The sequence below is a fragment of the Pyrgilauda ruficollis genome, unplaced genomic scaffold (assembly GCF_017590135.1).
Source record: "Pyrgilauda ruficollis isolate IOZ18807 unplaced genomic scaffold, ASM1759013v1 scaffold2, whole genome shotgun sequence".
Taxonomy (NCBI): Eukaryota; Metazoa; Chordata; class Aves; order Passeriformes; family Passeridae; genus Pyrgilauda; species Pyrgilauda ruficollis.
The window spans coordinates 27,941,123-27,957,651 of record NW_024519206.1 but is presented as its reverse complement, the minus strand read 5'-3'; the positions used below and the strand labels follow the sequence as shown (position 1 = coordinate 27,957,651).

At 39.1% G+C, this 16,529-nt stretch overlaps 1 protein-coding gene across 1 annotated transcript in view; it reads right to left on the bottom strand.

Annotated features, from left to right (window-relative positions):
- The window catches only part of SUSD5 (sushi domain containing 5), a 38,400-nt gene extending 25,452 nt beyond the window's left edge, over positions 1–12,948 (bottom strand). The window contains exons 1-2 of the mRNA XM_041466789.1: positions 12,855–12,948; positions 4,549–4,726 (exon numbers count right to left, since the gene is read on the bottom strand). Coding sequence (XP_041322723.1) covers positions 4,549–4,726; positions 12,855–12,948 — 272 coding nt within the window. The remainder of the gene's footprint in view (positions 1–4,548; positions 4,727–12,854) is intronic.
- Positions 12,949–16,529: the final 3,581 nt, after the last annotated feature.

The window sequence follows — 16,529 nt, the reverse complement described above, 5'->3', positions numbered from 1 at the left end:
TTATTATTACGTTTCCCACTGGTGTCATTTGCAGGGAGGGCCCTGTTGTGTTTGACACTGTAGAAACATTCAAAAGCAGCCAGTGCAAAACCCAAAGAGCTAACAAAAGGAAGGAAAAATAGAGACAAAGTAATTTTCCTAGCAACAAACACCTGGTCTGTGGTCAGCCAAGAAAAGAAACCCTGTCTTCTGACTCTCACAGCAGAGCTTATTCTAGCTGACTCTGCTTGCTCACTCCAGACTTATCCCCTCTGGAATAAATCCTCCAGGGGCTGCGTAGGAACCAGCCCAGGGCAATTTCACATAAAGGAGCAGGTTGACAGCCCTGCAGGAAGTCTGTCATAGAAGAAAAATTCTATGCAGGGCTTCAAAGCTGTTATAGAAGAGACACATGGCTCCATGTCTTTACAGGCAAATGAGGAACAGGATAGGGAATAGGACAGCTTCAGCTTTTCCATCTTACAAAAGCACTGGAAATGAGTAAATTTGCTATGGGGATATTAATACAAGGTGTTGAGGATGTTTAACAATTTCTAAAATAAATAGCTGTTTGCACGGGGTTGATATTCATACCAATTATGTCATGTTCACTTCCTAAATTTCAAAAACCCCAGAAAAGAAGACAAGACACTAGAGGACATGCTGTCTAGTGTTGGAAGACTCAACACAAAGTTTTCCAGCGTGACATCTGAATTCAAAAGATAGCAGTGAGAGCCTTTCAGAACTCTGCCACCTTTTTTTCATTTATATTCTGGCAGATCACTTGATGGTTTTACTGACTCACTTGTCTGACATGCAAGTAAGTCATAAGAGTGTCATTTTTAGTATAAATAGCTATTAGGGCTCATCTGACAAATGAGACTTGCCTAACGACGTTTCATTTCCTGAAATGCAACAATGTGTAATGCTTTATGAGTTACACATGTCAGGACTGACTTGTAAACGGCTTGCTGGGAGAAGTTATCCCTACCTACTTGTCAGTGGCTCTTCTCAAAAAGTTCCCAAGTCCCTGGACTGTCAGGGACGTGTCTGTGTGAAGAGCCTGAACCCTGAATTGGGTTGGCCCGAACAACTGCAAGGGAAAGACAAGAACATCTCCTTATTCCTGTGAAAGAAGTTCTGTTTCAGGCTGTTCAAACCACAAAACCACCCAGTTTATTGTGCCTTTGGATTTACTGGCAGAGATCTATTTGTTTAAGCAATTTCCATTCTGCATCAGTTGAAATGATTCATATTCATCAAGACCTGCTGCTTGAACTAGACTGCAGGGACTGAAGTGGGCATATTTAAATATGGATGACATGCATTTGCATGAGAGTCATCAGAAATTTGACAGTCACCCAAACTGGGCTGGCTCTTTAGTCCAAATGGTCCTCTTTGCCCATAGAAGAGGTATAGCCCAGAGAGCAGGCAGTATAAACATGCTCACACTGACTCAGTGAAGTGCCTCTGCCACAACAGGAGAAACTCCACAGGTTTCCAGGCTATGATTTGGCTGTAAAAATAATAATAAGGACAAAATAATCAACAGTGATGGATATATTTACCAGGAGTGGGATTGTAATTACTCACTAAAACCCACTAAACCATAAATAGCTATCAGAAGTGAACAAATCACAGACTTGTGCAAAACCTGGAGAATGGATCTAGCAGTGAAAAAGTCCTTACATGTCTGCTAGAGCTCCTGTTCAGTTTTAAATCTAAGTGGCGAAAGGTTCAGTTTTAAATCTAAGTGCAGAAAATCTGCAACACTGTAATAACGACTTCAATCACATCATTTGTTTGTGTTTACTTCTACTGCCAATGTCTAACCCATTTTTCCTCAGGGGAAAGATTGGGATACCTTCCAGGCACCAAATAAATAAACCAAACCTCATTCTTCCTGAAATTAGGAACTTTTATCATGCTCCCTCCTATTTGTCTCCTTTCTGATGTACACAGTCCAAGAGGATACAGGACAGTTTTCGACTAAAGCTCTGTGATCTGTATTGGATGCCAGTTAGCTGCTGGGAGGATTCCAAGGTTTTAGATCCAACTTACAAAGTCCTGAACAGCTCTGGACCTGGCAGATGTGGGGAGGTCACCTATCATTCAAAGATGTGGAGCTTCGTCAAGATAAATACACAAGGTGTGCGCAGCAAAGAGTCCTTTCTTTTGGACATAATTTTCCATACTTCTCTAACTTGTGGACATGCTGTGAAGCCTGATTTCCCTTCTCTGGGTTATATCAACTGAAGTGGAGAGGTTTTTCTCTGTACCAGCTATCCTTTATCCCTGCTGTCATGTTTCCAGTTATCAAGTAAATGCCCAAAGTTTTGAATCGGTAAATTTTAAAAAATAAATAACTAATTTAGTAAAATAATTGGAGTCCCTTGTTAATAGATTTTCTATTACTTTAATCATTTTTGAGCCCTTTTTGGAGACATTTTTAGTACCTTTCCCAAGATGCAGTAACAGTACACATAGTATTCCAAAAAAAAAAAACAAAACCCACAACTATTACACTGACCTGCACATATATTTTTTTCATATTCTTCATCCCATTCCATGAACACTCTAGCAACTTCTTTGTTTGCTTGAACATTTGTTTGTTTGTTTGTCTGTTTTTACTACAGCTGCAGTCTGACAAAGGTTTTCTTTGTGCTGTCCATAGCTATGTCCTCATATCTTTCCTGGCCTGAGGGAGGTAAATCAGACCCTGAAAAGATATTTTCAAGTAGATTGCATGTTTCTCCTGCATGTATTTTCATTGAACTCCTTTTGGCATCATTTTACCCTTTCATCTAAATTTCTCTGTAAATCTCTATATTGGAGCTGAACTTGCTCAACTTAAACAACTTTGTCCCATTTGCACACTTTGCACTCAAGAGCTCAGTTCTTTCTCCAGAGCTGCATTAACTTACAGTTGAAACAGATTAGCCTTTTTAGGCAGTATACAATTCCTATTTTTCCCCAGAGCCACAAATACCCAGTTCAATGAAACAAGAAACATACTTTCTGGTGCTTGCCCAACCACGGGTAAAATAGCTCCAGGGTATAAAATTCCAGCTCTGAAGAACTTTTCTCTCGGGTGAGGCTTTCCAGTGAAGGTCAGATCTGGTGACTGCGCAGCAATGGTGTGCTGATATGCCCCCACAAAGTTCTTTCTGATAAATAGTTTAGAGACTTCCATACTAAGGACAGGTTTATTGGAGGAAAGCAGTACATCAGGTTAGAAGGGATGAAAAGTCTCCATTTCCTTCCCATGCTTACAGTGTGTTTTTATCACAATGTTTTTTTCACAGTTTTGGTATTGAAGATATTCAGTCCACAGCTAATCTATTAATAGTAACAGCTCCAGTGCCCATAGCAATTAATTGAGGATGTGATTGGACTAACTAGTGATATTGTTTAGATAAAACAAGCTACGATTTTTTTCTCCGGCCCATCATGATTCTTCACTTCCAGAATACAGAAGTTGTATAAAAGACCCTGAAGAACAACTTTGCCACGGAGTTCTTACAGTTGTAGAGTTTTCCTGGCTCGTCAGCCTGCAAGACATCTCAGCAACTGTCTTAGGAAGAAGATTTTTGGGGTCTTAATCACTGTCTTTTATCCTTGGCTGTTTTTCCTTGAAATAGTTTAAATATAATGTTTCATTAATAGTAGTAATTTTCTGTCCTTTGGAAATTTTATTACTAAAAATACAGAAACACCAATGCTTACCTAAAAAACTGGCAACTGTTACAAAATCTAATAATAGGCTGAAGTTTGGAAATAATTTTTTCATAAAACAAAACTTTATCCCCATCAAGCATTGAAAATAGTTTTGATATACTCCTTCTGGGCAATTTCTGTATGGTCCCAGCTTCAGTGACATCAGACATTCCCTCAACACCTCCATTTACAATCCTGCTTTAAGTTAGGCTCTACAGAGGTAACAATGCTTTGTGCAAAGAAAAGCTCAGCTTGGTGCCATGTCAAGTCACCCGACTACCTCAAACACATTGAGGGACAACACCAGTTCCCTGGTGGGCTTCGCCAACAAACACTCTAGCACATGTGGGTTATCATATCTAAGTGCATCTGTGTCCTTTTGAACAGGTCTGCTCAGCCATGCATCGATATCTTAGACAGACACGTGGTTCCCATGAGAAGTTTTGTTTGCTGAGCTTCTGGAGGACTGGAGAATAACAGAGTCAGTGGGAGCACTGACACCAACTCCAGCACTGTGTCCTCAGCAAGGACATGTGTCCTGCAAGGCTCTTTAAGGCTCAGCACCCCACTATAGGCCAAGGGAACAGGAGCCACAATGATGTAATTCAGCAGGAAAGAAGAAGAGGTAATTGCATCAAATCTGTGAAATCATAATGTGAGACTGATGAATAATTGTGTACCTGCAATATTAGCTGTAAAAAACTAATTCTTGAGGGAGAGTGGCCAATTTAGCTGTATGTCATGGTGATTGAATTGTGGCCAGTGTTTTTCAGCAAATCTTAGTCAAGGTGGAAAACTTGCTTGACAACCATCATTCATACTTCCCAGAAAGAGTTATGCTGCTGTCCTTACCCAGCAGAGCCACTGGCGAGCCATCCTGTGGTGCAGCCAGCAAAAGAACAGTCCAGAACAGCCCTTTTCAGTTCTTCTGCAGTTGCTAAGCGAGCACTCAGGTCAACACAAGCTTTCTCAGCTTCGGCTAAATCCAGGCCCTGAGAGTTGTTCTTGGACTCAAGTGCAAACACTTTCCCTGCAACACCAAGAAAGGACATGTCATCCATCATGGGATTGTACTCAATACATATTCAACAGAAATATTGCAAATTATCACCAAATAAAGCCTTCATGCTTTTACTAAGTTTATTTTATTGGCCCACCTTTTTCTTTTTTTGGACAGCCTAATTTAATCAGGACTGTAAGTATCCTTGTGTTAGCTTTTCTTTTAATTTTGTCCACCACAGGAAAAGCAAGAATGGCTAAGCCATTCAGTCATTCCTAACTCAGAGGGGAACCTTGTCTTGCCTCTGTAGGTCTGTGCTTCAGATCTGGAGAGATAAAGCATGATACTCTCTCATATGTATGTATAAAGTCAAAATCTCAAAGAACAGCTCCTGTAGGCTACTAACACTGGAATCCATTACTAAACATTTTACAGTTACTTTATAACAGCTACATCCATAAAGTAAGCATGTGCTTGAAAGCCAGTATTGCAGCCCTACCTTCCACACCAGAAATAGATTTCTACTTAGTCTCTAAAATCAAAATTATGTCATTCCATGACATCTGGTGTCTAAATGCAGACTGCTTCATTTTGGAAAGAAAGAATTTTTTATTAATGGAAGGCTTTTTATTTATTTTTTTTTAATGAGCATGAGAACATATTTAGCACAACTTATTTTTTGTGTTATTTTTATTTTCAGTTCAGTTTATTTTACTTTAATTTATCTAACACCAGAAAAGCTGAAAGGGTGAAAGTTAGAGGTTTTGGCAACTGGGAACAGGTCAGTTGGGGTTTTGGCAATGAAGTTTGAGGAGTTACTGGGTTATGGAATAAGCATATTAGCTGAGTGATCCAGTAAATGAAATAAACAAAGAGACACTTTGCAGCTGACATTTAAGTTGGCATAACTATATTTTTTTCTGATGATAACATCCCTCAGAATACCTTCTAGATTTCAAAGGTACCGGCTGACATTGCTTGCAGTTGCAGGAAGAAAATTTTTAAGCACCACTTGTTCAGTAAATGCCTGGAAACTCTTATTTATGTCTTATTTCCAAAGGGGATTTGTGGTAGTGGTTATATGAATGCATAACTTCCAGCACATACCAAGTGTTTGCTATGTGGCCAGCTTCTCACTCATAGGAGATATTGACCAGTACTGGGAATTCTTCAGACTGATTCAGCCTGGTTCTGTACCAAGTGCTACTCTCACCACATACTCTTTCAACAAATTGGTAAATCTGATTCTAATCCTAAATAAAGGGAACATACACAGGGTAGGTCTGCTCCCGACAGCTTTCTGTTCTCACCTGTGCGCAACTACACCCACTAGAAGAATCACCGTTCTTACATTAAAAAATGTAGTTTCCCTCAAGCAAACATGTAATTTGTGTTTACATTAGCTAACAAGGGTAGATGGGTCCTAATGAAGACTCCTACCTTGGTGGGAATTCTACATGTGCACAGCAGGAAGCCATCCTGACTTGGGAAAATGGCAATTTAAATAAGCAGGACAAGCAGCTATGAGAAGGAACAGAAATTCAGAGTACCCAGAGCAATTTTCCTAAGGCATTTAGCAGTAGCTGACCAAGGAATACAATCAGAAACACTAGTCAGTGTGATAACCACTAGGTTACATTATCTTTGGACTCTCCACTGTAATCAAAACCATTAACTGTAATTAGAATGAGGGGTTTCACACAAAGTAGTGAAAGCAGCAAGACTCTACATCCCTGAGTACACAAACATCAGGATTCTTTGCAACATGTCCCACATAATGCACATGACACTAATGAAGCTCCTTTTGCCAAAGCCTCGACAGACACAGTGAAGTGTGCATGGCCTAGGGAGGGGGACAGTATAAACAGAGAGACGATGGTTTTGAACAGCCATTTTTAAGTGGCAAAACAACTTTTGCACCTGAAGGAAAACAGGGATTAAGTGTAATGATTTACAAGGCTTTGTCCCAACTAAAAACTTGTCCACATTCTACATTTTACCATTAGACTGTTAGGATTGAGGTGCATCATCAAAAACATGTAGGACACGTTTGCATAACATCTAACTTAAATTGTGAATGCTATTTTGACATGGTATAAACCTTATTTTCTAGCTAATAGTATTTCAATTAGAAGCCTTAAAAAAGGAAAATGGTCAAGCTTTTAGTTCCATCTAGATATAATTAGTTAATGATTTAGTTGTTTTACCAGTATGCAAGACTTACATGTTTAAAGTGTTACATTTTTAGCCTGTCCAAGATAGAGGCTGACAGCTTCCCTTGACTGCTGTTATGTTGTTTGCTAGTACTTAAGATACACTAACTTTTTACTAGAAACTATGAAGATGCTGTCAACACAGAGTCTTGTCCTTTGAAAAGGTATCTGGGATGATCAAATTGTATAAACAAGTGAATTATAAGGTGAGCTAGGAAAGACTTACTGGTTGGGAAGTCACAGTGAACTACTTTATAGGAAATTCTGGTTACCCAGAATTTGGTTAGAAGTGGGTAAAGAAAGATAATCTGTTTACCAGACCAACCTGTGAATTTTCTTCTAAGTTTCAGAAGCTCTGTGGCTATCTGCCCAGTTTTCAAGATGTGCTCTCTGATTTTGTCTAATTTCTTACTTAGAAAATATAATAGCAAGAAAAGCTCACTTATCAGATGCTGGAGCAATGGAATAGCGGAATCCTCAGTATCCTGAGATGCGTCCCATTACTGAGGGGCATTGACAGGGAAAAAATACAGGAGACAGGCTAGCACAGCAACAGGAAAAACACAAACCCACATGAAAACAGGAAATCCCCTTAAACAAAAAGAATGCAGCATTAAATTCTGCACCTTACAACGTCATGGCTAACATACTCAAGATATGGATATATTGAATTTTTCTCACTTTGAGTCTCAAAAGTGGTATCATTTTCAGTCTAAGGGAATCCCGACTAATTATTTGTGACATTTTTATCTGTCCTACTATTACTTATCTGTAATGAGATGTTTCTTAAAAAAGGAATGTCTCTTATACTTGATGACACAGCAGTCATTTTTTTTATATTGGGGTGGTTGAAATCACTCTTATCTCTGAGAGAGTATTAAGAGATGTATTGTCATTCTGTTTTAAATGTGAGACTGTTCTGTGTTTCCATAAGACACAGGATGAAGGATTATGTCTACATGAAGAATGTAGAATGCCTTTGGTTGTGGTACCTTTGAGCAGCCACCATGTCTCTGCTCCCTCACAACTCTGTCACTTCCTTTCTGCCCTGTAACATTTGTTTCCCATAATGCTTCCACCTCCACAGGTGTGTGGAAATTTGTTACCAAAACTCTACACAATTTGCTGAAGCTTTTCTAAAGAAATCAAGTCCCTTTGATTCAAAGGTCAAGCTAAAAATCCATGCAAAGTAGTATTTCTCAGGACGCTTACTGAACATGTTGAGTTTAGCAGGTCCAGAATGAAAAAGATCTTTGTCACAGTAAGATTCTTTTAGATTCCCATTTGAAACAAGTGATAAAGCTTTTAACTTCAACGATGAGGCATAAATAATAAGACATCATTCTTCCAACCTCTATTTGTCAGTGGGATTCATAGTTCACATGAAAAATTCTAGCTTGAAACAAAAGAGATTTCCTTTTTGATAACTATATAGCATATATTAGATTGCTACCCTCTGCCATTATCTGATCACTATTATTACAAAATATTGATTATATTTTGATTTATTGAGAATGTTTTAGTTATTTTTTTTTGCAATACATTAATATAATTTTTACTTAAGAGTAGCCCACTGTATTCTAATTGAAAACATATCCACAGAGATGTAGATCTCAGGGCTTCTAGGAATCATTTTTATCACTTTATTCAATTCCTGCCTTACTAGACTGTAGATTTCCCCTTGTAATTCCACCAAGTCCAAAATTTCATGGTTGAACTAGAGCATGTCTTTTCAACATGCATCCAGTCATGATTCAATGCCTCCAAGTAATGGAGAATTTACAGCACACTTTATAGTAAACTGTTCCAATGGTTCATTACTCTCACTCCACCTTATTTCCAGCTCCAAATATTGCTAAATTCAGCTTCTAACAACTGATCCTCATAATGCTTTCAAGACTTAAGAGACATGTACAATCAGATATATGGAAGTGCAAAAAAGATGTTATTCAAAAATAAAACCAGTCCAAAAGCTGTTTCTTCATATTTTACAGAAAATCAATGGGTTTAACAGAATTCTATTGGTTATCAAGAAAAGAGTTTGGCTGATGTATTCTTTTACAGTAACAGATACAAAAAGAAGTTCTTCTGAGGTGCATAGGCACAGTTCAAAGCCCACTGAAATGAGTTCAAATTTCTCCATGTCTTCATCAGGATTTGCATCATGCTTGAAGAAGGAACATAAAACTGAATAGTCAAATATACCTTAAGGTAAGAACGTCTCTCAAAAATAATATAAAATGAAAGCACTTTAAAAAGCATGCCCACTATGCTGACCTCACGACATGACACTTCCTATTTCAAAGAATAAAACTTAATCAGTTTCAACAAAACAAATTTGGTGAAAGATGTGCAAATGTGGAGTCCAATACATTTTTACTTGAATATTAAAAAATTCAAATTGAGGTAAAACAGAGCAGAGGAAAGAAAGGTCTCTTCCATATTTCGAGCGAAATTTAATTTTCATTTCTATGGATGTGTGTAACAATGTATCTTGATTGTGAGTATAAAGGTGGAAGATCCAGTAACTCTACAACTGCAGACAGAGATTTGGCTAATTACCTGTTCTACTTAATGTTCACAAATGTGTAGTCTATTTCTGTGAGAAACAACAGTGAATGATGTCTTATTCAATTAATAAAAATATTGTATCATCAGAAAAATAGTAAAATCAAAATGTCATCTTTGAGTTCCCCCCTGGCTAAACTCAGCTTGAGCCTAAATTTTGATTTTACTGGACACTTTAGGATCAAATAGTTGGAATTGTTCACACATGAATGTGTGTTATTTTGCAACCAGGAGAATGAAATGCGTAGACACCTGCTACAGAAATGTGAGCGTCGAGAGAGAGCAGAAAAGAACATACATTTTTTAGCTTAACTTAAAAAAAAAAAAGAAAAAAAAAGAAAAAAAAAAGATGCAAAACAAGCCAAATGAATTTCTTTAGGAGGGGGGTTTCCTTACTTTGGATGTCATCAGTTTCTAGTTAGAGGCATGTCTCTCAGATCCTATCTGTGCCCAGCTTCATGGACTCTGGATCCTTTCACCTGCAACCTCTGCAGGAACTACACATGGGCACTGCTGATGACTGGCTTGACCAACAGGGCTTCATGTGATCCAAATTTAGCCAACAGGCCAGCTCCAATTTGGCACAATTAGTAATGCTTTGAAATTAGCACATTTTTCATTTCAGGGGTGTCTCAGTACGGTAGATGCATCGCCATCACCCTCTCTTGACGTGCTCTGTCTCAGAGCAAGTACTCTACAGAAAACTACAGTTCATATGTGTGGATATTTTAGAAGCCTTGGAAAAACAAAAGAGGGAGGCAAAAAATAGTGGCAGCAACTCCTGTGCAGGATTCAGGAGGTCACATCCTTGTTCTCCTATTCCAGTGCAAATGGAAAACAATTTAAACCCCAAATTAAACCCCTGAATTTACACTGATACAATTGAGAACTGCCACAATAACACATATTATTCTCCAGTAACTACACTGGCAGTGGCACACCATGGTACCTCAGAGCATGAACAAGCCCTTGGGGAGTCTTCTGTCCGTCTGACCTGGACCTGAACAGCTTTGAGCAAGCAGATTTCAATTGGAAAAAAAAGCTGCAAAGCGAAATGAGCTATATTTTATTTCTGCATTTGCCTGGATATTTCTGCAGCCTATTTTGTGCTACAGCAATATGTGCCATGGTAAATAATGGTCAAAAGAGATCAATTAAGCTCCAAAGTTTTACGCCTTCACCAGACCTCAACGGCCATGAGTTTTATTGCCTACTCTCTGTCATTATTTTTGTGTGAGATAATAAAGTGAAAGTCTTCCTTAGGGAAATACATTGCAACCAGTTTCAGAGGTTTGACTGTAACAGGGGCCAGTCTGAATTTCACAGGTTTTTTACAAGACATATTTGAAATCCCTTTAGCAGTCTGCAAGACAGTCAGTTAAAAATGACAGATACACAAACACGTATGTGTCACTACAAATGGTCCTTTGGCACCTAAGTGACATTTACATGTACTAGAAACTAGCACCGTTACATTTTGACCCACACCTTAAAAAATGAGAAGGTGGTTTCTGACTGGATCAGACAAGAATTTGCTATAAAAGAAAGCATTAATCCTGTTTCATACTCTCAGATCTTCTTAAATACATAGCAGTAAATTTTAAAGCTGACATACAGTGTTTTTTGTGTTTTAAACCCAGATGGCTTGTAGGACAGCGTTACAGTTGTGTGCTCAAATATTAATATTAGGAGAACCCACTGAAAATCAAGTTAATAGCAGACTTACACATCTTTCACAATGCTACCTAGAATTTAAATGAAATTGCAAACCACATTATTATAATAATTCTTGACAACTGTAAAGTACTTCAGATATTCTGTCCTTTCATTCTATAAATGTTTTACCTCATGTGAAGTAAATTTGACGAACTGTTGAACGACAATTAAAATCTGTCATGACCTCTGCCTTAAAATGATCTCCAACAATTTTACCCTTTCTCTTTTAGAAGATGCCTGTTTAGGAATCAAAAAGTTAGTTTTGTTAATTTTATGAAAATAATAAAAATTGGAATGTGCCCCTGAAAAAAACAAGGGGATCTTCAAGTGAAGCATTCTTAGCAAGGAAAATTATTATTCCTGCCCTGTGTCCTTAAGTTCTGCAAAGAGTCCTTTTTCATGGATATGCTTCTCCCCCCCTCCCTTCTCATTTCAAAGGCATTTTGCTAAGGAAAGATTACATCCTAAAAACAGAATCACAGTTTTGCCTACTGCAATGTAGTGCAGTTGTCTGACATATTTCTTTTCCTTTATGCTTAATGAAATGTAACTCTCCTTAAACTTTACAAGAAAAGGGTTCTGTTGTATAAGTGGTATACATTTATACATTCTACTCAAAGCTGTGGAAACATACAGGCAAGATTAATTTTCTCCCCTTCCTTTGCCTTATTTTGTCATCAACTGAAAGAAATTTAAGTTAAACAAGAAAAATACTGTGAGAACAAAAAAGAAGAGATTTTTATTGCCTATAATGTTTGAATTCTGTTCTCTGGAATAATGCAGCAAACATCAATGGTAAAGGATTAGGGTGCTGGAATTAAAAAATCCTGAGATTGGGCATAAATCTATCGCAGCTGTGAAAGTGGAAAGACGTGACCATTCAGCATTGCTCTCCCAGGAAAACATACAGTTGTTTCAAAAGTAAGTGATTTGGTTTAGACAAGTTGGTCATCATTATCACAAGCTGAATCATTAAAAGGGTGTTAGGCTACTGGAAACTGTCAAGCAGCTTTTCAGGATCACCATCAGTGAGTAAAAAATCCCATTTCAGAGTAACTGGTAGCTGGTGCTTCAGCCAAATCCATGTCCTGATCACATCCCTCAGCAGTGAAGTGCAGATGAAGCTCATGTGCAGAAAGGTGAGCAGTCATTTTCAGCGTGTGTGGCACTGAACAGAAGAGGTTATCAAAGTCTTTCACTTCTTGGATTTCCTTCCTCAAGTACCTACCCGTATAAAGTGGCACATCTGAAGTGGGGAGATGGGAAAGTTCTTTGGAGAAAAGATTAGAAGGAGAGGTCTCCTAAAATATAGCTGAGTCTTCTTAGTCGTGTTCTGGCTTTGTTTCATTATTCTTATTTCCTCTGGAAAAGTTCACTATCCTGTCATTCTGTTGTAATAAAATAATCTGAGCCTTCTGGGATCTTATTTCCTTTCTCTGCTTAACCTCAGGATATTTGTAAAGTCTCAAAAAGCTCTGAATCAGAGGTTTACTAATGCAAACTGGGGTGTGTATTTAAGACTCTTATTTAAAAAAAAAAAAAAAAAAAAAAAAAAAAGTGGTTTTGGGTTTTTTTTTTTTTCCCTTTTCCAATAACACATTTCAACATACAGCCCTCATTCCAGCCATAGCAACCCAGCCCAAACTGAATGGGACACTCACCATCAGCCTGAACAGAGATGATCTGAAGTAAGAAAAAGACAGATCCCACGCCCTGGAGAAAGGTGAGAGAGAATCTCTGAGAGCCTGGAGCCATTGCCCTGCTTCCAAAGCCCTCAGCTGCAGGAGGTTGACTGCCGAGGCTTTTTCTCTCTCCTCCTCTGCACTTTCGTAGCGGGGTCTGCCGTGATGATTTCAAGGAGCACTTTCCCTCGGCAGGATCCTGCGTCTTGGGTTTGCACTGAAGGCGGGAGGGGTGGAAAAAGAAAGAGGGAGGGAGAGAGGAATCCTTGGCTTGGCCAGTGTGAAGGGGAGGGGAAGGTGGGGGGGAGATGTCCAGCAGCTGGGGTTGGGGAGAGCTTTATCCAGCCCAGTCTGCAGGGCAGCGCACACAGAGAACCGGTGTGAAAAGTCACATTGCCCTGCCGGTAAATACCTAATGGATCACGGCGGAGGAAATGCAAAAGCTGGGAGGGAGAGAGAAGCGGGGAAAGGACAAGCCACGGGCAGCAGCAATCCCTGTCTGAGAGGAGACGGGCGGCTCCATGGCTGATGCTGGTACACGGTGAGTTCGTGGGCTCAGCTGTGCATCTCCAGAGGGATGGTGCAGGCGTGAGGAGTGCTTTCCTCTCCTCAACACAAAATCAGCCAGCAGCGCCTTGCTGAACTGAGGTCAGTGGCTGCAGCAGTGAGGGTGATGCTACTCAGGAGGGCTGAGGAGAAGTGGCAAAGGCATGGGACCCTGGCGACCAAGCCTCCCTGAAGAGAAGCACTGGGATGGATTAACCCTCCTATTTCAGATTCCAGTTTTGGGATGGCCAAGAGGAACTGCAGGTTGAAGCTGGGGTCCATCAGCTGGTCTCTGTCAGCATTCCTGCTCCAGCTAAATGGTCTTGGTCAGGTTTGAACACTCTGAAAGCAGCTGATGAAGGGAGTTTCCAGTTCCCACTGGCACTTACAGAACTGACATCTGTCCCTCATTCTCATTCGTCTTGTATTTGTCCCAACACAAGTCAAAAGAAACCCCCGCAATAAGAGGAAACATACTAGTGGTGATGCCAGGATTTATTTAGCTAAATATATAAACGGAATAGTTTTGTGTTGCTGTTGGAACTCAGCAGGGCTCAGAAATGTTGTTTTCATATTCCCATCCTATTTTGCTTTTATTTCAGCTTCTTAAAATTTTTTCCCTTAGAAATTTGAAGCTGGGCAGAAATGTTCAGTCTGGCAAGAAACTATGAGCTACCGGAAGCAGAAATAAGGAGCTGACCCTTCTCACTGCCAGAAGCCCTGGTGTCCTACAAGGCAAGGTGCTGGTAGGCAGCTACAGGCATGGTCTGAGAATGATGAACTTGCACAAGGTTGGTTTCAGTCTCACAAAAATGACTCAAGGTCAGGAACTCCTGTATAAGAAATTCAAGGAAGCAAATAACGCCATAGCAGTAGAAGTTTTTAAAACACCTACATTTGATGAATTTGGGAAGATGATGCTCTGATCCTGTTGACTTTAAAATAATTGTAGCCTTCTTCCTCTCCTGTATACCCATAACTGGCATATGAATCTAGATGCTGAAAACTTGGAGATAGGTTTTAGGTAGCTTTGAATTTTCTGTTTACTCAGAGAATAGGAAAGGTAACAGGGTTTGGGTTTTTTTTTCGCATTGCCTTGCCAGCCTAACTTGTAAAGTTCCCCTGCAAAATTAGAAGGATGGGAAGTTTCTTTTTCACTTCATCCTTAACATAGGATGGTTGGCATAACACAACTACAAAAGAGCATTTCATTTCAACAGAAACTCCATGCTCTGTGTTACAGGAATGAACATACAACATAACAGAAAGGGAAACAGAAAACTGTAACATGCGTTGAATTTATGTTTCTTTTACCAGCAACATAGCTAATGGCAGTTTTAACCCTCTGATAGACCAATTGCTCTGTCCCTATTTTAAAAAGTGGTGGACACCTTTAGAGAGGCAGCAAAGATATTCCATGAAACTGAGTAAGTAATTACAGCAAGACTCACAGACATTAGCAGAGACCTACCATGACCACAGCAATAGCTCCAGGTTTCCCTGACACTTGTCATAGGGATGATGACTTTGTTGGCTCTTTGCTGCCTTCATGAGTTTGGCCAAAGCAGGTGGAGGAAACGGCAGTATCTTCCGGATTTCCATCTAAAATTCCTAAGGTCTGTTGGGTTAGTTTTTCTATAATTGGCTCATTTCCTTGTGTTGATATAAGTAAAGGCATGTTGCCACTCTGGCTTCTGTCTTGGAAAATCTCAGCTTGTATTCTTGAGTAGAACATCTTACTGATTTTAAAGAATTACCACAAGACCACAAGATCTGCTCCTTTTTGAAGGCATGAACAATTTGTAGAATGACCTGGTTTCTTCCCGCCACCCCATCTCAATTGTAAAGGAAGTTTGTAAGTGTGGAAAGGTAAGGATATTTACCAGTTATGAATTCCTGGAAGGTAAGTATTTCACTGCCAAAGAGTTGTCCTTCCAGTCTTATATTCCAGCAAAAATTCCTGGCCTTAGTGTATTTTGGAAGATTTTTATAGAGCTCAGCAGAGTAGGTTTTATACTTAGAAGATATGCATGGTTTTGCATTGAAATCAACATTAATCGAGGAAAAAAAATCCTGCTTTTAGAATCAAATCCTTCTTGGAACCAAAATCTCAGAATGAGATCTGGAAGTTAAGATGCTTAAAAGCAGATATAACCTTTTGCTCAGAACCTTTGGCATTCATGGCACCATAGTAACACATCAGTCAGACTGTTCAGTGTATCAAATACAATGTATTATGACAGATTACAAAAGATTAATTGTGCCTGCAGCTTTACACCACTGATAGATCGTGCCTGCCTTGGCAGCAGCGAAGGTGCCAGTGGGGATATTTTATAAAACAGTGTTTCATTGTGTGCAAACTTTTATGCAGTGAGTAAGACATGGGGAAGGCACTGGGCTATAAAGCATGTACGCACACATATGAATGCACACACAAAAGACACTTGTGTGCTGTGCAGCACACAATAAAGGTTTGGACATCTACAACCTGAACAGCATCTGTGCACATTTACATCTGGAATATGTCATACAAGTTAGAGTGTATTGTTAGGACTAAATAAAACATCTAAAAAAAATTAAAGTGAATAAAGACACATTTGCAAACAGCAACATATTTATTTACAGTAGATATTATTGTATTTGGTCTCTTCATATCCACTACTAGGAATATTTACTTTCTGACACTGAGAATTTATATACTGTAAACATTGCTCCAATTCTGCAGATCCTAACACTGATCTTGAGCCTCTTCAAGATAAGGACTAGGGTCCTAAAGTCTTGAACACATTGACACTTCGAAACATTTGCTATCTCAAGCCAAGCTGGGGAGATGTGGGGAGATGTGTTAAAGTGCTGCAGCTGGCCAACAAACTGATCTTTGAAGAAAGAATGCTGGAAAGTCACAGAAATGGTCACTTTTCATATCAGAGTAAAGCACAATAGAAATAAAGTTTATGTTCAGAAAAAGATACCTCTCTCTTCCATCACTAAAGCATGCAATTCTGTTTCACTTGATTCTCTGCATAATGCAATAGCTTCAATAGATGTTGACAGTCTGCACAATTTAGCTTGAAGAACTGAATTTAAATGGGATATATGTTTCAGGTT